At 36.6% G+C, this 21,572-nt stretch overlaps 2 protein-coding genes across 5 annotated transcripts in view; one reads left to right on the forward strand and one right to left on the reverse strand.

Annotated features, from left to right (window-relative positions):
- Positions 1-120: 120 nt before the first annotated feature.
- LOC127415854 (enoyl-[acyl-carrier-protein] reductase, mitochondrial-like) lies at positions 121-9,203 on the forward strand. Of its 3 annotated transcripts, none has more exons than XM_051654852.1 (10): positions 121-400; positions 804-901; positions 1,898-2,029; positions 2,954-3,097; positions 3,665-3,767; positions 4,125-4,227; positions 4,363-4,436; positions 6,444-6,516; positions 6,614-6,686; positions 7,003-9,203. In XM_051654852.1, the coding sequence occupies exons 1-10, from the start codon at positions 249-251 to the stop codon at positions 7,161-7,163; spliced, it is 1,113 nt and encodes a 370-aa protein (XP_051510812.1). In that variant the 5' UTR covers positions 121-248; the 3' UTR covers positions 7,164-9,203. The 3 variants fall into 3 exon arrangements, with proteins under 3 accessions (XP_051510812.1, XP_051510813.1, XP_051510814.1); XM_051654853.1 differs by having other exon boundaries at positions 6,456-6,516; XM_051654854.1 differs by having other exon boundaries at positions 247-395.
- An 894-nt stretch (positions 9,204-10,097) lies between these two features.
- Positions 10,098-21,572, reverse strand: part of LOC127415809 (rho GTPase-activating protein 18-like) — a 51,609-nt gene continuing 40,134 nt past the window's right edge. Inside the window, exons 9-15 of one of the 2 annotated variants that reach the window (XM_051654768.1) lie at positions 21,128-21,287; positions 19,276-19,358; positions 14,109-14,315; positions 12,946-13,092; positions 11,978-12,096; positions 10,712-10,767; positions 10,098-10,640 (exon numbers count right to left, since the gene is read on the reverse strand). In XM_051654768.1, coding sequence (XP_051510728.1) covers positions 10,549-10,640; positions 10,712-10,767; positions 11,978-12,096; positions 12,946-13,092; positions 14,109-14,315; positions 19,276-19,358; positions 21,128-21,287 — 864 coding nt within the window. In that variant the 3' untranslated portion in view covers positions 10,098-10,548. The remainder of the gene's footprint in view (positions 10,641-10,711; positions 10,768-11,977; positions 12,097-12,945; positions 13,093-14,108; positions 14,316-19,275; positions 19,359-21,127; positions 21,288-21,572) is intronic. The other variant, XM_051654769.1, reaches the window with a different exon arrangement.

The raw sequence follows: 21,572 nt of genomic DNA on the forward strand, positions 1-21,572 counted from the left end.
GTTTCCTGCAGAAATACAAAGATGCCTAACGTGCCACACAGAGTTTCACTGCAGGTCTGATCAATGAGTTCTTACATCTTTGACATTCAGGAAGAGAGAATGTTTGCTCAATGATAAAAACTGAAGAGAGACGAACTGTTTCCTCATCACACAGTAAGGATTGTAACAGTGAACAAGTTGAAGGAAGTACACATTTTGTTGAGCAGGCTGTAGATGTTTAACGCACTCAGAGTTGAAGAGGAGCAGTCATGGTCATCAGATGTGTGCTGTACAGAGCCACTCACGCCGGGATCACACTACTGAGGGAACGACAGAAGAGATGCTCTCGAATCTGGAGAATGATTCACCACTGCTCAGCTTTAGTTTATAGAGAACACTCACATGATATTAACACTGTGAGGTATGAACATTTCATTTTCTTTATTCTTGATTTCATCAGTCATGTTACTTCATATTAGGGTATATCTTCAACTTTGATAAATGATGAACACAGCAGAGTGATGCTTCATTTGTTAAATATTTGTGATGTATGTTTTTTGGGATAAATTAATAACAGACTACAACAGCAATACCTCAGCACATAGGCTGAATGCATGTACACAGCCCAGAGGAATATGTTGCTGTTTCAGAGCTCAGGAGACACTCACTGATGAACATCTGTCCAGAATGAACATATACTTCTAGAAAGTTCATGGAGCTCAACAGTAAAGCTCAAAAACAAAGTTTTTCAAATGAGTCTCACATGCCCGCTTGATGTGATGCTCATTGTGAATATCACTCATTGTCCTGACATGTGTTTGTAGGATGGAACAGGTGCTGATGCCTCCAGTGGGAGATGGTGGTGTGAGGGTTCACATGCTGGCAGCACCAGTCAATCCTGCAGACATCAACATGATCCAGGGTGAAATCATCACACATACAGCACTATCTGTTCATATTCTTCCACAGTACAGTGCTACCTAAAGGAATGGTTCACCCAGAATTCTAAAGTATGTCATTCTTCATGTTGCTCCAAACCTTTATGACTTATTTTCTTGCACAGAACACAATTTTTTGAAAAATAACCACACCATTCTTTTCCATATGATGAAAGTGAATGGGAAAAATGACCATGACAAAAATAAATAAATAACATGAAAGTATCATCAGAGTAGTCCATATAATTTGTGCACTATATATTCTGAAAACACACAATAGCTTCATTCAAGCAGTTTTCATTTTTGGGTGAACTATTGCTTTATATCATTTATTATTTTATTGAACAACCCTGAAATTCTATTCTATTCTACTCTGTTGGGTTTTATTCTGTTTTACTCTTTTCTATTCTACTCTGTTCCATTCGATTCTATTCTTTTTTATTCTTTTCTACACATTCTATTCCACTCCATTCTATTATACTTTGTTTATTATTGTTTTCTATTTTGTTTTATTCTATCCTGTTCTACACTTTTTGGTTCTTTTCTGATCTTTTATTTTCTGTTCTGTTCTTATTCTTTCCCACATTATTCCACTCCATTTTTTTCTACCCTGTTCCGATCTTTTTTTAATCTAATCTAATCTGTTCTGTTCTATTCTATTCTATTCTATTCTATTCTATTCTGTTCTGTTCCATTATATCCTATTCTATGCTGTTCGGTTCTATTCTGCTCTTTTCTGTTATGTTCTTATTATTTTTCATTATTTTCCACATTATTCCATTCCATTTTATTCCACTCTACTCAGTTTGGATCTATTCTGCTTCATTCTTCTCTACTCAGTTTTGTTCTGTTCTATTCTATTCTATTTATTCTGCACTGTTTTATTCCATTCTATTATATTTTGTTCTATTCTATTCTACTCTGTTGAGTGATTGAGACTAAACATTGTGAACTGACTACAGTGGATTATGTCTCCATAGGTACATACCCGATCTTGTGTCCCCTCCCTGCGGTGGGGGGGAATGAGGGTGTGGCAGAGGTGGTAGAGGTGGGCAGTGATGTCACAACACTGAGGCCTGGTGATTGGGTTGTGCCCATAGATGCTGGCTTTGGTAAGGAAATATATATTCATTGTGTCATTTCCAGGGAAAAAAATAAAGTCAACATGAAACCGTATTCTTCACCAGTGTACCTCTGTGATGTGACATATTTTTAAGTAAAAAAGGATTCTTGATGAGAAGAATTGTAAGAATTGAATTCATTTTATCCATTGTGAATTGGCTTGATCTTGAAAAGTGGTCAGAAGTTTGGAGGGGAGGGGTTGAAATATAAGAGGGCTAGGTGATATCAGCCTTTGAAATAATATGCACCAAACTGTCCAAAAGGACAAAACTGACCAGGAATATAATAAAAAAATGTAAATAGGGTTTTTAAATAAGGAAAAGGTAATAGGACTTTTTTAAGCACTTTTCCTTTTACCATTGTTAATTATATAAGTCAGATCATGTTGAAAATTTAAACCATCTATAAGATTACGAGGTAAAGACAAATCATGTCATTATAGTGACGCATCACATCATATAGTTAAATTACTAAAGCCATGTGTTTAGAGTACATTAGCAGCGATGCGTGTGTGTGTGTGTGTGTGTGTGTGTGTGAGTGTATGTGTGTGCAGGAGTGAGTGTGTGTGAGTGTGTGTGTGTGTGTGTGTGTGTGTGTGTGAGTGTGTGTGCAGGTTTGGGTGGTTTACAGGGACATTTTTTTTAGGTTATAAACTGGTAATTACAAGGGTATTATGCTATAAATGTGGTTTATGAGGACATTTCTAGTGTCCCATAATTCAAATAAAAAATATACTAAATGATGTTTTATTGAAAATGTAAAAATGCAGAAAGTTTTTTGTGAGGGTTAGGTTTAGGGGTAGGGTTAGGGTTAGGGGATAGAATCTATAGTTCATACAGTATAATAATCAATATGTCTATGGAGAGTCCTCATAATGATAGCCACACAAACGTGTGTGTGTGTGTGTGTGTCAGGTACATGGAGGACAGGTGCAGTGTGTGAAGAGGATGATCTGATCCCTGTATCTAAAGACATCTCTCTACTGGGGGCCGCCACGGTTTTCGTGAACCCCTGCACTGCGTACAGAATGCTGCACGACTTTCAAACACTCAGCCCTGGTAAGAATAATCATACATGTTTATTTCACAATTTCTATTTTTATTACAATATTTTTTTCACAATCAACAAAAAGTCATCATTGGTCCTTGTAAAATGACATTAATTCACTGATAAATAAATAAAAATTAAAAACATTTCTGTAAATGAAAAAAAAACATACGAACATAAACTAAATATCAACTAAATAATAAATAAATTATAATACATTTTTAGGACTCCAAAATTAAATAAAAAAAAAAAGTATAGAAATGAAAATATACAATATATACTGTAACAAAATCTGAAACCTTTACGACCTGCCTTTATTAAACATGAAAATGCCACTGAATGGCCCTGAGAAATATAATGCTGTTAAATATGATATAATTATAATAATAATATGATTTTAATTAATGAATAAACTTGGGTATATGAACTTAAAATAGAAACTAAATATGCTGAAAAACAAAACTAACAGTCACAGATTGAAAACGAATGAATTTGCACTAATCTGAAAGGACAAATTGAACATAATTCAAATTCAAAACTAGAATAACTATGCTTTGTTAAATCTCTTTTATTTGTAGGCTGTACAGTGATTCAGAATGGCTCTAACAGTGCAGTTGGACAGGCTGTGATTCAGATCGCTGCAGCACTGGGCCTGAAAACAATTAACATCATCAGAGACAGGTACATAACACCTTTATAAAGCTTTATAACACATGCAATATGCACAGCACTGATAAATATCACAGTGTTATATGCCAATTCCATTAAGGTTACATAATGCAATATCGTTATAAACAGTAACTAATACTTCCACAAAATCTTCATAATGTTGTCATAAGACTAATACAGATCCATTCACATAGCTTTATAGATAAGATTAGTATAATAAATCCTGCTAAATCCATAGCACCATCTGATTTCATTGTTATTGGGCATTTAAAACAGGCAATAAATCTGTAAAAAAAAAAAAAAAAAAAAAAAAAAAAATATATATATATATATATATATTATTGATATTTAATGTATTTGTTGAGTCAGGCCAAACTGTGCAGTGTTGATTGAGGAGCTTCGATCAATGGGAGCTGATTATGTCATCACTGAAGAGGAAGTGATGTCATCAGGGCTTCATCAGATCTTTGAGGTGGGGGATTCTGTTCTTTGGCAAACCACATCACAGTGAAAGTAGCAGTTCCCTACAGAATTGCTTAAACTCTGTCACAACAGTAATAAATGCAACACACGGAGCACTTCATTTAAAACACTATTTGTTTCACAGGAGGTCCCTAAACCTAAACTGGGTTTGAACTGTGTTGGGGGCTTAAGTGGAGGACTGGTATTGTCTAATCTTGAGTAGGTTGCATATTTTAAAAGTTTTAAATTCTGTCATCATTTACTCACCCTCATGACTCGTATGACTTGTTTTCAGCAAACAGTGACCAGGTGCTGTCAAGCTCCTAAAAGAGAAAAAAATCCCCATTAAAGTATCATTCAGTTAGTCCATATGACTCATGTGCTATACTGTATATAAGTCTCCGAAGTCATACGATAGCTTTGTGTGTGAAACAGACTGAAATTTAAGTCATTATTCACTGATAATCTTTCTCTCCGTTGTTGCTCTTGTCATGCATATTCAAATATGACACATGAAGACACGTTGCATCAGTTTTGACATCACTAGCTATGTTTCCATTCAAGTTCCAAATTTCATTTCTGCACAAAATTGGAATGTTGCAAAAAAGCAGCGTTTCCATCTCATAAGAGAACAAAATCGTCACTTCTGGGAAAATTGGCACATACAGTAATAGAAATTAAAATGGAAGTTGAAGCCACTGCGGCTCGTTTATTAAATGTAATAAACGACTTGCGGTTTTGAGTGAGCAGACAAAACACTCGGACGAACTTCGTGTTTTCAGCGGCAGATGTCTTACAGTTTGTCTGTCACAGATGCTATACCGTGATATTCTCTGGGCAAATTTTGTGTTCACATGGCTTGTTGAGGCAAAGTCTTGTGACTTTTTTGATGCACATCTATATTCCCATATAAATTCTGAAGGAATATTTTCAGTTCTTAAGTCGACGTCTCACTAGCCAGCTCCAAACCAGACGGTTTTGGCCAAGGGTGTCACACTTTACCAACTGTTTTGCTGAGATCTCGCACTCTTCGGTCGGAGCTTTGACACTCAAGCCGATCCAGAATGAATGAGGTGTGACAGACAAACCAACTCCTTCCAACTTTCTCTCAGATTCCCTGTCACATGTACTGCTTGAACATAAACACTTGTAATAGAGTGATTTAGGATGTGATTCATGAAGTTACTTTACCCTGTGAATGTGTGATTGTGTATGTATCCCCTCGGGGCTTACAGTAGAATGCGTACATCCATATGCAGCTTTCAGTGAGTAAAGGATGTTTAATGAAAACATATTCTTTTGCCTCTGCTTTTTATTTCATTAATCATTTTATTGTAGTGGAACCCCAGAAAACACTTGGTGCCACAATTATTACTGATGAGTGTGATCGCTGATGAAAACGTTTAGATCAGATCATGATGTCTGGTCAGTTCTTTAGTAAAAGGAGACTGAACAATTTTTTTCAAACAAGTCTGAAGTGCTTTCCCAGTTGCTGGAGCCATTAGGATTTTTATGGAATGTTAGTCCTGTTGTCCACATACGTGGATTTTGTGTTTACCAGCATGTCCTTTCACAATAAATCAATGCAATTTTTTTTAAATGGCATATCGGATGAAACTAGAGACTCCAACAGGTTTTAATGTGAAAAGTTAAGCTGGTTTCTTACCAGATGTAGTTTTACTGTCATTTCTCCAAAAGACAAACTCGGCTGAGATTGGCACCATGTTGTTTTGTCACATGACTCGGTGCGCTGAAAGTTTAACCCTTTAATGACAGCCTAGAGTCTCCTGAACTGAGATCAGTTGGTTTTAAGCAACAAAAAAAATAAAGCATAGCCTATAGCGAAGCAAATACGTAATGTCCACGCATGTGGATGCGGGGTCTCACTAGGTTAAATACATGGAGGCGCCAATGAGATTTCAGAGCATGAGGGCACGATTTTCACCAATTAACAACTTAAGTATTGTTCTGTTCCTCACATAAAGCTATTGTTTGGCTAAAGAAGAACTGAAATATAGTGCACAAGTCATATAGACTTCTTTTATGTATGAAAAAGTGCATTCTAAACTTCTTTTGTGTCCCCTGAAAGAAAGTCATACAGGCTGGAAATGACATGTAGGTGAGTAAATGATGACAGAATTTTCATTTTCAGATGATCAATTCCTTTTACCTAACAGTTGTATTTATCTATTTACAATAAAAGTATTTTGACTGACCACTGTCCAGTTCTACTATCAGTTCTGGAGGCACAATGGTGACATATGGAGGCATGGCCAAAAGACCCCTGCAGATTCCTGCTGTGAGTTTATTTTGACTTTGCAAATACATGCTAATATTGCTGCCTTAAGAAAAAACGGAACATTTAAATTCCTAAATTTAAATTTCCTCTCATACAGAAATCCTTTATATTCCAAAATATCACTCTAAAAGGCTTCTGGCTGACCCAGTGGAAAAGAAACCACAGGAACGGTAAACAAGCAAAGAAAATATTAAATGCTATTCTGCACTACAATGGCAAAATACTACACCTGAAACTAAACTGAGAAAAAATGGCTTCAAATTTTGTTTGTTTTTATTTATTGTCCGATTAGATGTTGATTCTAGAATAGTCTCACTGTTTTCACTGCATCTGTGCATACAAATCCATCAGTCTAAGAGACTTAATTTGGACAAAATAGTTTCAGCATTTTGCCTTTGCACTGCAGTATTGCATGTCATATAAAGCAGATATTGGCAGGGGATTACCATAAAACATGTTGTGATGATGCTACATCATGTGTTGCAGATAAAGCTCAGCTGAAGATCATGTTAGATTCAGTGTGTGATCTCATGAGAGGTGGACATCTCTCCGCAACACACTGCATCCAGACACCTTTTCACCAGTACACACGTGCTTTACAAGCTACTGTGCAATCATATGGCTGCAAACATGTACTTATCATGTAGACTCAAAAACAGAGTATGACTTTTACACTTGGGCTGGGTAAAAATATACATTTTCCAAATAATTTCTATCTTCATTTGAACGATCTCTATATTTATTCTGAAAATCCTAAGGTTGATCTTTTACACTATGGGCAACCCTCTTCAATGTGAGAAAATCACTTGCATATGCAACTAAAAATAACTCTCCACTGTCTGGTAAATGTTGATATTTCACTCAACAGTGATTGTGTTGTTTAATCGTGAATTATTCAGCAGTGAGATCCTTTGAGAGTAAAAGTTTGGTTTAACTCCAAAGATGAGATCCACACAATCCATGTGTTATTAAATAATGTCTCTTTTAATATCCTTTCTGTTCTTTACAGTCAGCTGTTGATCAGAAACAAAAAAAAAAACAAACAAAAAAAATAAAATACTCATAGCACAGATGAGGTAAAGAAGCCATTCGACTCTCAGCCGAAACACTTCTGAGACGCTCACTGAACTGATGATGTTCTTAAAGATCAATTTAAATACTTGAAAATAGTACAATTTATGCTTGTAAACAATAAACGTGATATGTGATATATATATATATATTACAGTATATTAGGGATGCACTGATCCAGTACCTAGATCGGTATCGGCTCCAATACTGACTTTTTTTATGCGGATTGGGTATCGATCCGATGAGCGCGATCCAAATCCGATACTGTGTCAGTCATGTTTGTTACTGTCAAGCTCCAAAAATGACATAACCATAAAAGCACCATTAAAATAATTCATATGACTCGTGCATTTTATTCAAAGCCACTTGAAGACACGCAATAGCTTTGTGAAATGCAAAAGGATGTTTAAAGGGATAGTTACCCAAAAATGAAAATTCTCTCATCATTTACTCACCCTCATGCCATTCCAGACGTGTATGACTTTCATTTTTCTGCACAACACAAATGAAGATATTTAGAAGAATATTTCAGCTCTGTTGGTCCTCACAACACAAGTGAATGGTGACCAGACTTTGAAGCTCCAAAATCCACATAAAGGGAACATAAAAGAAATCCATAAGACTCCAGTGATTAGTCTAGATCTTCAGAAGCGATATGATAGGCGTGAGTGAGAAGCAGATCAATATTTAAGTCCTTTTTTGCCATAAATGTTCCTCCCTGCCCAGTAGGTGGCGATATGCACAGAGAATTTGAATCTCCAAAATCAGAAGGAGAAAGTTCAAGTGAAGGAAAAATGACTTGAATATTTCCAGAAATTTCCCAAACTGAATGTACTTGTTTGACATTATTAGCATCCGCATTATCAGTGACACAACAAAATACAGGTGGACAGACATGAGGAATTAAACATTTATTTACAAAAACATTTAGTGGTTATTTCTGAAGCATTAAAACACAACAGTCCTTGTCAGCCATGTTCACAGTTTCCAGCACAAAATAAAAGCCAATAGATGTAGTAATAATAAAACATATATAAATCACATAGTTGAAAACTACTCATTTGAAATGACATCTGCATCATCATTGTTAATAATGACAAAAAGACATGCTCAGTTTAAGTGTTCAGCGTTCCCTTCATTGAAGTGCTTCATAGAAGAGGTCTTTAGCGTTTAGCTTCATTTCTGTTGTTTTGTGTCATGATTTCTATAAAGATATACAATATCATCCATGTAATGAAGGCTGTATTTGAGAACAAACAGGACTATTTACCATCATGACAACATCCCCCCCAATGTTAATGAGTACAACCTTATTATAAAGTGTTACCAGATATTGTTTCAAACATGTGTGTATATAGTTATTTATATATGGGTCATTGATAAATAAGGTTGTCCGAGGTGATACAAATTAGAAATATTTAAAAAGTCCATAGACATGTAATCTTTGAGTTCATGTTGTTTTCACAAATTGGTTGAAAAACATTTATAGCATTTTGTACAAAAAATGTATTTAATGATTTTAAAAATGTTATGTGGTGCAACCATCAAAAGGCATTAAAATAATTTCCTTACACACTGAATACATGAGAGTGTACACAACTTCATTAATTTAAAGAAGTTTTCAAACATCCGTTTCAAAGTGACAGATATTTTTACAAATATCATGAATTTTTAAGTCAAAAATATCAAGAGGTTTTCTCATGGCTGCACTAAATGACCTGAACCAAATGTGCATTTTCATTAAAATATTGATATTTAATGATATGACAAAATTATGATTTGTTTTTATGTCTTGTGGGTCTAAAGAGATCTTCTCTGTTTTAGGATTTGTGTCACATGACAACAACAGTTCTACCTACATGTTGGTTGCGCACTTGACTTTGATTTGGTGGACAAAAGTTTTTTAAATGTTAAATATATTTTAAAATAAAATAGTTTCACTGCATTTGTTTTAAAGAAATAATGATAAAAGATTATTCAACACAACTCATGCCGACATTGCTTTTTTCAACTTTTAATTACACCTTTAATTTTTTTCACTGTCTCCAGACGGTTGCATCACATTTTTGACTTTAAGCCCCAGAAAAAAATATCAAAATGACTTTGAACTCAGTAACTGAAAACATGTTCATCATAGAAGTGTATGTGTGAATTGCATTTGTAATGTATTTCTGAATCATTTATTAGACGCGGACAAAAACATGAGCGTCACGTCATTGACCCATATATAAATTATATATATTCACTGTATATCTAAATAACTATATAACAAACACATAAAAAATAGCTTTTAAAAAAGTGTTTTAAAGCAATAGATTTTTTTTGTTTGCACCATTATTTGAAAGACAGTTAAGCACATTCCTCCCAAATTCTCAATAAATCATAAATTCAATGAGAACATATGCTTAAATTGTAAAGTATTTATACATTACGGTAGTTTTTGTTGTTTTGTTGTTTTTAATTTATGCTGATTTCATTTTAAACATCATTGTATTTTATTATAATGCAGTAAAAAAAAAAAAAAAAAGAATATATTTATATTTGGGCAAAATGTTTCCACAAAATATAACTTCTTGTTTGTATTTTTTTCATTTCTTCATTCATGTTGTGGTGAAATGTGACCAAGACATGTTTTCATCAGATTCACTAACATTCAAACAATCGTTCCTTTGCAAGCAATGAAAAGTGCCAAATTTCCCTTATTTCCATTACACTCCAAGCTGTTTGGTTTCTTCTACAAATGCGGTGCCTAAACCTGCCACTCAACAATCTGATCTAAAACTTCTCACGGGTTAGTAATGGTTAAGCAGTCAGTCATTCTAGTGTTGATGGGCGAGGTGTGTCGCTCAGCAGCAGAGGACTCCGAGCGGTCGTACAGTTGTAAAGAACTGCTTTCCCTTTAATCATGAGTTTGTCCTCTTGTTTAAGGTGTGATTGGTTGATTGGCATGTTTTGTTGTGGTCAGTGCTGGGCAGATTTAATGATCCACTCTGCAGTGGGGTTGAGCTCCAGCAGAGCTTTGATGTACGTCTCTTCATCCAAACATCTCTCCTCTACACAAACACACAGGCATCAGTTCACAGCACATTTACTTTAATTACTGTAATGCTCATTAGATACTCACTAATGTTCCCTCCCATCTCATACAGACACAGATCTTCTCTTTTCACAGACAGAGACCTGGAACACACAAGTGTTTAGCGCAGGAAATATTATTAAAAAATGTGCCAGAGCAACCCAGAAAAGCCACAAGTCTCAAACTATATTATGTTTCAAATTTGAGGAAGCACAAAAAAATGAGGCTCCCATTTCTAGATCTATTTCCAAAAATGGCTGACTGGGGACTTTAGAAGGCCTCTTGGGTAACTAAATCTTAGGGGTACAGAAAGCTCTTATAGGTCCTTCTACACGTCCCACTTGTAATAAAATTTACATTTTTTGAATGATACAATATTGCACATAAATTAATGAGTAAATATAGTGCTCTTTATTAAAATGTGCGAATAATCACAATCAAATAGCATCACAGGGTGCAGCAGAATGATGAGTTTCTGTTGAGCATGAATAAACTTTACCATCTGTGAGCAAAATAAAACAACCCACATGTCGTTGGAATCGTCTTTTCGTCGGCTACATGTTCCATTCATCATAAATAACTAAATAGCTGTGCGTGTCATTGTGCTTCAACAGGATAAGCTTCAAGTAATTTATAGACAATTCTGGAAATGTCAACAGTGACATCTAAAAGCTTAAGCCCACATTCATTGTTTTTTTCTTTTTGTGTGTGTGTGGTTCAGTTAAACTTGGAAACACGCCAATTTGAAGGAATTATGATTAGGAGTTATGATGTGAAACAAAAAGGTCAGATCTTTTTTTCCCTGTATTGAATCATACAAGATGCTCTTTGGAACATAAGTAATAAACTGCAAAAAAGTCAGAACAGACAAAGAAAGCGCAAATAAAAACGGCACGCTGATTCTCCCAGATGCAGTTGAAATCGAAGCACAAACAAGGAGAACCCTCAGTTGTTTTAGTGGAACGCCTGTATTTACTGAGCTTCAGATGTGTGTGCTTCTCATAAGTCACTGCGTGTTGATTTCAGACACACTGAAGAAGACATGTGAAGTTCTCATGCTCGTGCAAAGTTTCAACTCTTGTTTTAGCACAGCGGTTAATTGACAGGCGAGGGGTGGCACTTACAGGACGGATTAACGTTTGCACATCAAATGCGATGTGGTCACATGCATTTTTGACTACCTCTGTATGTGGTTTTTGTTACCCGATCATAAAACGTTTTGCACCCCGTTACACCTGTATTTAGTGCTGACCACGTGTGATCGGATCACCCGAAACGCATCTTAATATCAGGTGTGTTTGTGTGTGTGTTCACCTCTCTTGACTGAGAAAGCGTGTCAGCACATCTGAGGCCTTTAAATCCTCTGTCAGCTGTACGGCCATCGAGACCATCGAGAACTGAGGAGCCTGAACTCTTATAAAGCCACCTTCAGCCTGAACATACACAAAACACAACTGGTGTTATCTTTCTTTAAAACTATCTAATGCAATAATATAACAATTCAAATAACACAACATATTTTATTTTAGCCCTTAAAATTATTTCAGCTTGTCTATACAATTATAGCCTATAACATTGTATTGCTCCAACCAGGCAGCACAGAAAGGACAATAAATTGACTTGGATTTGACCCTCCAATGGACTATGGAATAACACTACATGCAGTTGCTTTGCATTTCCACTAGGTGTCAGAGTGGATCTGGTTCTGTCTTGTGTGACTCACTCACATTCTCAAATTCTGATTCATTCCTTTATGTGGCTAACATTCACATACACTGATTTTCTGTATTCTTTCATTTCTCTTGTTTGCATTATATCTCTGTATATGAGATAGATGGAGGAGGAGTGAATGAATGAAAATTTTGCTGTTATTTACTCACCCTCGTGACATTCAAAAGCCATATATTGTTTTGTTCTTGGAACACAAAAGGAGAAATTTCGAAGAATCTTTACGCAACTCTTGTCCATACAATGACAGTTTGTAGTGACCATGTCTGTCAAGCTCCAAAAAAAAAAAAAAACTAAAAATACAGCAATACAATTTCCTTTTGTCCTTATTGGATTTTGATGAACTGTTGTTTTAAGTAAAAAAGCTGCATGAAAATTCATCAACAGTTCTCTTTTGTGTGAGAAAAAAAAAAACACACATAAAAACAGCATACGGGTTTGGAACAACATGAGGGGGAGTAAATAATGGCAGCAGTTTCATTTTTGGGTGAACTATTCCTTGCTGTAGTACATTGCTACAGTGTTCTGTTTCTCAATCTGTGATCTCCTCTCACCTCAGTGTTTTTCTCCTGTTTGTCTGCAGTTCTCTCACGGTCGTAGGCCATTTTCTTCAGTAGTTTTTTAACCGCTCTGTCTCTGTTCATCTTCCGCTGCTTCTCCGTGTTCTGTTTGCGCACCTGATTCAGGATGAACTTGGGAATCTGAAACATAAACAGATCCCCAAGATCCCACATTAGTGTTGGTCTTTTTATTGCATTTAAAGCAGTATTTATCTGGAACAAAACAAAGGATTTCATTTATTGTGACAGCATTAAACAGCATTTAAGGGATCAATTTACATTAAATAACACAAATAAAATGAAATAAAACATTTTGTAAAATCATTGCAATAAATATTAGAAGTCGACTGATAGTGGATTTTGCCGATACCGATAACTAAGGTGGTGGGAAAGGCAGATAACCGATTAATCGGACGATAGTTTTAAATTGATTTATAGAATGTCAAAAAAATATCGTATTCTTTCTTTACTATGACGAGCACAGACAAAGAGTCCAAAATGAATAAAATCCTAGATGCAGTTTATTGTTCAACCAAAATCCCCAAAATAACCAGAAACAAATTAAGATTTGGTGCTTAACGTGGGACTTTTAAAGTAAATACAAGCCTGAAACACACTGGGGACTCTTATTTTGAAATGATGAAAAAACTTTTGGTAACAATCGCCATAGATTTTTGATTTTAACGATAGTTCCAAAAAGCAACTATCGGCACCAATTAATCGGTAAAACCGATATATCGGTCTACCTCTATTAAATTTTGTAATGTTATTTTACATTGCACAACTTTCTATGCAAATGAATGAGCAAACTAGATTATTTTAAAAAAGCCATCTGAAAGAAAAGATTCACTAAAATGAATTGAACTCTCTCTTTGTAATATGAAATCTTCATATGAGAGAGCAGACATTTTAAGCAAGCATGTCTGAATATTACCTAATTTCCCAGGCGCAATATGTTTTAATAATAGCAATGCAGCACTTTGTCATGCTACACTACTACTCTTTCGAAAAATGTACAATATCTTATAAAGGTGCACAGATTTAAAAACACCTGGGCTACTGTCACACTACTTAATATAGTAAGTTATAAGTTAGTAGCAACACTACTTTTAGTAAGTGACTCCCCAACACTACTTCTGTACAGTAAGGAGTCATACCGTCCAAAGCAGGTTCTGGTACCGGATGAGCAGCCTGACAATGTTGGCAGTGCCAGTTGCCATGGCAAACTCTTGCTGTTCACTGATCTTATTGCGGAAGCCTTTACACATGAAGAAGTTGGGAGCCATTACCACAGCAACATTGTTCAGTGTCATCTTATTCTTGTCCTTATGATCAATCACTCTCTGGAAGAACTCCATCAGAGCCTAAACAGACACATAAACACTGCTTAATACACAACAATCCAAGTACCAATATGAATTGAATTGAAGTGACTTTATGTGAATAATGAGTTATTGTGATGTGAAGGTGGAGTGAATGTTACATTAAGTTAATGTAGAGTAAATATGAACTGAATCTGGAATGAAGCTGAGGTGAATTGATTGTTGAGTAAATATGAAGTGAACGTAGGGCCCTATTTAAAAAGTGCTATGTCTTAAGTGCACCGCTATGCGATACATCATACGTAAAAAATCAGTGGGCATGGCCATGAAGTTTTGACATTTTCGTGTAAAAATGCACTAAGTCTAGGCGTAAGTGAGTTGGCGAAATCGTGCGCAAAGTGCTAGTGGACTGGGTCAAGTGCAGTTTAATTCTGAGGTTCTTCTCCGGTTACTGAACAGCCTGTGTCCTAATATATGTTTTATTTCCTGTCAAGCAGCGTCGATATAAATGAAGACTACATTTCAAAAGAATTTGGTAAAGTACATGGGCTGTATGTCAAGCATTAGCAATAACTACATCCTTACTGTGAACTCTCTTCATTGTGTCTTCCACTGTTACAGTGCTATGATGTTTAGCAGTGAAATACTATGAGGATGTTTGTGTTTTATCCTGCCTCCTTTTCAGTGAACATGCATTGAATGTAGAGTGAAGGTGGAGTAAATGTGAATGTGAGGTGGATGTGAAGTGAATGTGGAATGAAGATTAAATTAATGGGAAGTGATTGTGAAGTGAAGGTTGAGTAAATGTGGAATGAGGTGGAGTTACTTTTGAGTTAATGTGAAGTGAATGGGGTGAATGTGAAATGATCGTGGAGATAATGTGGAGTGCATGTGAAGAAGTGGAGGTATAATGAAGGTAGAATGAAGATGAAATGTGGTTTAGTGAAGGTGGATTGATGTTAATGTGGGATGAATGTGGGGTGAATGCGAAGTGAATTTGGAATGAAGATGGAATGAATGAGGAGTGATTGTGAAGTGAATGTGGAATGATGTGGTGTGACTTGAGTGAATGTGAAGTGAATAGGGTGAATGTGGAATGTGGTGAAGTGAAGGTGGATTGATGTTAATGTGGGATGAATGTGGGGTGAACGTGAAATAGAGGTAGAGTAAATGTGGAGTGAATGTGAAGTTTTTTGGGGTGAATGCTGAGTATATTTGGAATGACGTGGAGTGATTGTGAAGTGATGTGGTGTGACTTGAGTGAATGTGAAGTAAATGGGGTGAAATTATGGTGGAGATAATGTGGAGTGTATGTGAAGTGGAGGTATAATGAAGGCGGGATGTGGTGAAGTGAAGGTGGACTGATGTTAATCTGGGATGAATGTGGGGTGAATGTGGAATTAAGGTGGAGTGAATGTGGAGTGATTGTAAAGTGAATGTGGAGTGAATATGGAGTAAATGTGGGGTGAATATGAAGTAAATGTAGGGTGAATGTGGAGTGAATACAGAATGAATGTGGGGAAAATGTGAATGGAATGTGGAGTGAATGTAGGTTGAATGTGAAGTGAATGTGGGGTGAATGTGAAGTAAATGTGAGTTGAATGTTGAGTGAATGTGGGGTGAATGTTGAGTGAATGCGGTGTGAATGTGGGGTAAATGTGAAGTGAATATTGGGTGAATATAGAGTCAATGTGGGGTGAATATGAAGTTAATGTGGAGTGAATATGGAGTGAATGCGGCGTGAATGTGGGGTAAATTTGAAGTGAATGTGGAGTGAAAATTGAGTAAATGTGGGGTGAATGAAGTGAATGTGGGGTGAATGTGAAGTGTATGTTGAGTGAATGTGGAGTAAATGTGAATGGAATGTGGAAGTAATGTTGACTGTTGAGTGAGTGTGAAGTGAATGCGGAGTGAATGTGAAGTGAAAATTGAGTGAATGTGGGGTGAATGAAGTGAATGTGAAGTGAATGTGGAGTGAAAATGAGTGAATGTGGGGTGAATATGGAGTGAATGTGAAGTGAAAATGGAGTGAATGTGGGGTAAATGTGAAGTGAATGTGGGGTGAATGTGGAGTGAATATAGAGTGAATGTGGAGTGAAAATTGAGTGAATGTGGGGTGAATGAAGTGAATGTGAAGTGAATGTGGAGTGAAAATGAGTGAATGTGGGGTGAATGAAGTGAATGTGAAGTGAATGTGAAGTGAATGTGAATGGAATGTGGAGGTTATGTTGAGTGAGTGTGGAGTGAATATAGAGTGAATGTGGAGTGAATGTGAATGGAATATGGAGGTTATGTTGAGTGAGTGTGGAGTGAATATGGAGTGAATGTGAAGTGAAAATGGAGTGAATGTGGGGTAAATGTGAAGTGAATGTGGGGTGAATGTGGAGTGAATATAGAGTGAATGTGGGGTGAATGAAGTGAATGTGAAGTGAATGTGGAGTGAAAATGAGTGAATGTGGGGTGAATGAAGTGAATGTGAAGTGAATGTGGAGTGAATGTGAATGGAATGTGGAGGTTATGTTGAGTGAGTGTGGAGTGAATATAGAGTGAATGTGGAGTGAATGTGAATGGAATATGGAGGTTATGTTGAGTGAGTGTGGGGTGACTATGGAGTGAATGTGAAGTGAAAATGGAGTGAATGTGGGGTAAATGTGAAGTGAATGTGGGGTGAATGTGGAGTGAATATAGAGTGAATGTGGAGTGAAAATGGAGTGAATGTGGGGTGAATGTGAAGAGTATGTTGAGTGAATGCAGAGTGAAAGTGGGGTAAATGTGAATGGAATGTGGAGTAATGTTAAGTGAGTGTGAAGTGAATGTGGAGTGAACGTGGGGTGAATGTGAAGTGTATGTTAAGTGAATGCAGAGTGAATGTGTGGTAAATGTGAATGGAATGTGGAGGTAATGTTGAGTGAATATGTAGAGAATGTAGGGTAAATGTGAATGGAATGTAGAGTGAATATGGAGTGAAAGTGGAGTGAATGTGGGGTGAATGTAGTGAAAGTGGGTTGAATGTGAAATTATGCTGAGTGAATGCGGAGTGAATGTGGGGTAAATGTGAATGGAATGTGGAGGTAATGTTGAATGAGTGTGGAGTGAATATGGAGTGAATGTAAGGTGAAAATGGAGTGAATGTTGGGTGAATGTGAAGTGAATGTGGGGTAAATGTTGGGTGAATGTGGAGTGAATATGTAGCGAATGTAGGGTAAAAGTGAATGGAATGTGGAGTGAATATAGAGTGAATGTGGAGTGAAAATGGAGTGAATGTGGGGTGAATGAAGTGAATGTGAAGTGAATGTGGAGTGAATGTGAATGGAATGTGGAGGTTAGGTTGAGTGAGTGTGGAGTGAATATGGAGTGAATGTGAAGTGAAAATGGAGTGAATGTGGGGTAAATGTGAAGTGAATGTGGGGTGAATGTGGAGTGAATATAGAGTGAATGTGGAGTGAAAATGGAGTGAATGTGGGGTGAATGTGAAGAGTATGTTGAGTGAATGCAGAGTGAAAGTGGGGTAAATGTGAATGGAATGTGGAGTAATGTTAAGTGAGTGTGAAGTGAACGTGGAGTGAACGTGGGGTGAATATGAAGTGTATGTTAAGTGAATGCAGAGTGAATGTGTGGTAAATGTGAATGGAATGTGGAGGTAATGTTGAGTGAATATGTAGTGAATGTAGGGTAAATGTGAATGGAATGTAGAGTGAATATGGAGTGAAAGTGGAGTGAATGTGGGGTGAATGTAGTGAAAGTGGGGTGAATGTGAAATTATGTTGAGTGAATGCGGAGTGAATGTGGGGTAAATGTGAATGGAATGTGGGGTAAATGTTGAGTGAATGTGGAGTGAATATGTAGCGAATGTAAGGTGAAAATGGAGTGAATGTTGGGTGAATGAAGTGAATGTGAAGTGAATGTGGAGTGAACGTGGGGTGAATGTGAAGTGTATGTTAAGTGAATGCAGAGTGAATGTGTGGTAAATGTGAATGGAATGTGGAGGTAATGTTGAGTGAATATGTAGAGAATGTAGGGTAAATGTGAATGGAATGTAGAGTGAATATGGAGTGAAAGTGGAGTGAATGTGGGGTGAATGTAGTGAAAGTGGGGTGAATGTGAAATTATGTTGAGTGAATGCGGAGTGAATGTGGGGTAAATGTGAATGGAATGTGGAGGTAATGTTGAATGAGTGTGGAGTGAATATGGAGTGAATGTAAGGTGAAAATGGAGTGAATGTTGGGTGAATGTGAAGTGAATGTGGGGTAAATGTTGAGTGAATGTGGAGTGAATATGTAGCGAATGTAGGGTAAAAGTGAATGGAATGTGGAATGAATATAGAGTGAATGTGGAGTGAAAATGGAGTGAATGTGGGGTGAATGTAGTGAATGTGGGGTGAATGTGAATGGAATGTGGAGGTAATGATGAATGAGTGTGGAGTGAATATGGAGTGAATGTAAAGTGAAAATGGAGTGAATGTGGGGTAAATGTTGAGCGAATGTGGAGTTAATATGTAGCGAATGTAGGTAAATGTGAATGGAATGTGGAGTGAATATTGAGTGAAAATGGAGTGAATATGGGGTGAATGAAGTGAATGTGAAGTGTATGTTGAGTGTGTGTGGAGTGAATGTTCAGTGAATGTGGGGTGAATGTGAAGTAAACGTGGGGTGAATATTGAGTGAATGTGGAGTGCATATGGGGTAAATGTGAATGGAATGTGGAGTGACTATGTAGTGAATGTGGAATGAATGCGAAGTGAATATGGAGTGAATGTGGGGTAAATGTGGGATGAACGTGCTGAGAATTTAGAGTGAACATGCTGAGAATGTGGAGTGAAGGTGGAGTAAATGTGACTATGAGGTGGATGTGAATTTAAGGTGGAATGAAGTTGGAATGAAAGTGGAGTGAATTTGAAGTGAATGTGAATTGAATATGGAGTGAATCTGGGGTGAAGGTGGAATAAGTGTGGAGTAAATGTGAAGTGAAAGTGAAGTGAATGTGAAGTAAGTGTGTTTCCTACCTTGAGGGTGTCTCTGTTGGGTTCTGGTAACAGGAGAACCAGCAGATTGAGTGCCTGTAGCTGCTGTTTCTTAGTAGGCAACTCTGAAACAGAACCAAAATGCAAACCATCACAATCACACAAATCATACAATCAATTACATACAAAATAAACCATCATAAACACAAATTACATAAACATTTAACTTCACTGTCCAGAGCAGTGATCTAACACATAAGCTGAGTTTCAATTCGCAGGGTCTCTATGCCGTTTTCACTGCTCCCTACTCTCTGAGCACGGGATATCTGTTGAAGCTCACTTCACTTGACAAACCTGGTTAATTTGGAATACCCTGCAATGTCATCAAACACAGACAATGCTTGAGTCGGGCACTAATTACGGTGTTCAAGTAAGATGACACAATATGTACTCGTGTAAATGCATATACATGTAATAAATATTACCATACATCCATATATTTACATTTACTTAATACATCCATGTGTATTCTTCTAAAAATGGGTAACACTTTACAATAAGGTTCCATTCATTAACATTACGCTCTCTGGACTACTGGATTATGATTGGTCAATGGCGCCATCTAGCGGTGTAATATTTCTCAGTAACAACCGCACATCCACGTATCAGACCGCTCATCCGGGTATTGAGAGTCATCTTTACTACTTCTCAGATCACTGTGCGATCTCTACAAGTAAGATAATAAAATAATTTCAAATCAATGTTTCATGTGCATTTATTTATTTATTTGGCAAGCAGTCTTGTAATAAGCTGGATAATGAGGAGTCAGACGTTCATTAATTACAAAATAAACACCAACAGAACTCTGGATTTCAGCTGTTCAGCGATTTATTCATCACATAGTTACATCATTTCAATGCAAATCAATATTTTCTGTTCATGTTTTAATTTAGTTGGTTAGTAGCCGTGTAATAAGCGGGATAATGTACAGTCAGCTGGTTGTAGTCCGCTTCACGTCGGGGACCTGATCATCCTGTCGGGGTTTATTTTGCGATAACAACCGTCTGACTGTACTTAATGCATTAGGTCTCATGCACAAATAATGAACAACATATTTTTTTACAGCATTCATTAATCTTTGTTAATAAAAATACAATTGTTCAATGCTGTAAAAGCATTGTTCATTGTTAGTTCATGTTAACTTATGTTGTTAAGTACTAATATTAACAAATGGAACCTTATTGTAAAGTGTTGCCTAAAAATGTATTGTTATATACAGTATTTAAATTAATACATTTCTCCAGACTTGTAACCTGTAAGTTAAATGACTGTTGCTGTTAAATATAAAATATTATTTGTTTATAATATGTGTCTTCTTAACATATGACCTATTGTTATGAAAATGTTTGTAATTACCGCATCTCGTGCGCTCTGCACCTGTGCTCAACTGCACAGAAAGCACACCTGAGGTGAATTAAGCTTAATTAAAACACCAGCCTCTCAAATCCTGTTTGTTTGTTTGATTTTAGCGTTTATTTTAACCAATCTACAACAGTACTCTGATGGTTCACAATGACTGGTGGGTAAACTTCCCTCTCCATTTCCTGTAAAGTGATGTATCGAAGTTCAATTATTCTCTGTGCTGTTAGGAGTGCCCTTTCAAGCATATACGTTCCTTTGGATTGGAATCTCACTTAAGATGGCTGAATACTGTGTGAAGTCCACTTTGCAGGACCCTAACGGTTGATTGGAAAGCACTTAAAGTGTTTAACGAGCAGGCAAATTCAGTTGCAAGTGTTTAAGAGTCATGTTGCAGTAAAGACAACATGCAGACGATGACTGACTACAAAGACTTGGTTTCATAAGTGTTTGAGCTGCTGTCTGAGTGACTCACTCAATACAGAGATGAAGGCGTTGAAGTATTCGACAGTCAGTAGAGGATAAGGAAGCTCTCTAATGAATAGTTTCAGGATGCTAGCTGCATCATGCTGTTTAAGTCTTTCCCATGGAAACATCCCATCATAAAACTTGTGTTCCAGCTCCTGACAGACTACCTGGGAAACACACACACATACATTTGTAATATTTATTTACTTTTTATCCACTCGTACAATGACAATTACAAAAAGGACATGAACAGTGCAGATGTTTCAGAAAACTTGCAGGTCACACGTCATGTCATAACTTTATGTACCCGATTACTATGTGAAGGATACAAAGACTTAGCATTTGTATGTGCTGATTCCTAAACCATCATTCCTCACACACACTTAAAAACACCAAGAAATCGAAATGAAAGCAGGTTTGAATGATTTACAGTATGTCACATATATAGGTTG

Source organism: Myxocyprinus asiaticus, chromosome 25 (assembly GCF_019703515.2).
Source record: "Myxocyprinus asiaticus isolate MX2 ecotype Aquarium Trade chromosome 25, UBuf_Myxa_2, whole genome shotgun sequence".
In the NCBI taxonomy this organism is placed as follows: Eukaryota; Metazoa; Chordata; class Actinopteri; order Cypriniformes; family Catostomidae; genus Myxocyprinus; species Myxocyprinus asiaticus.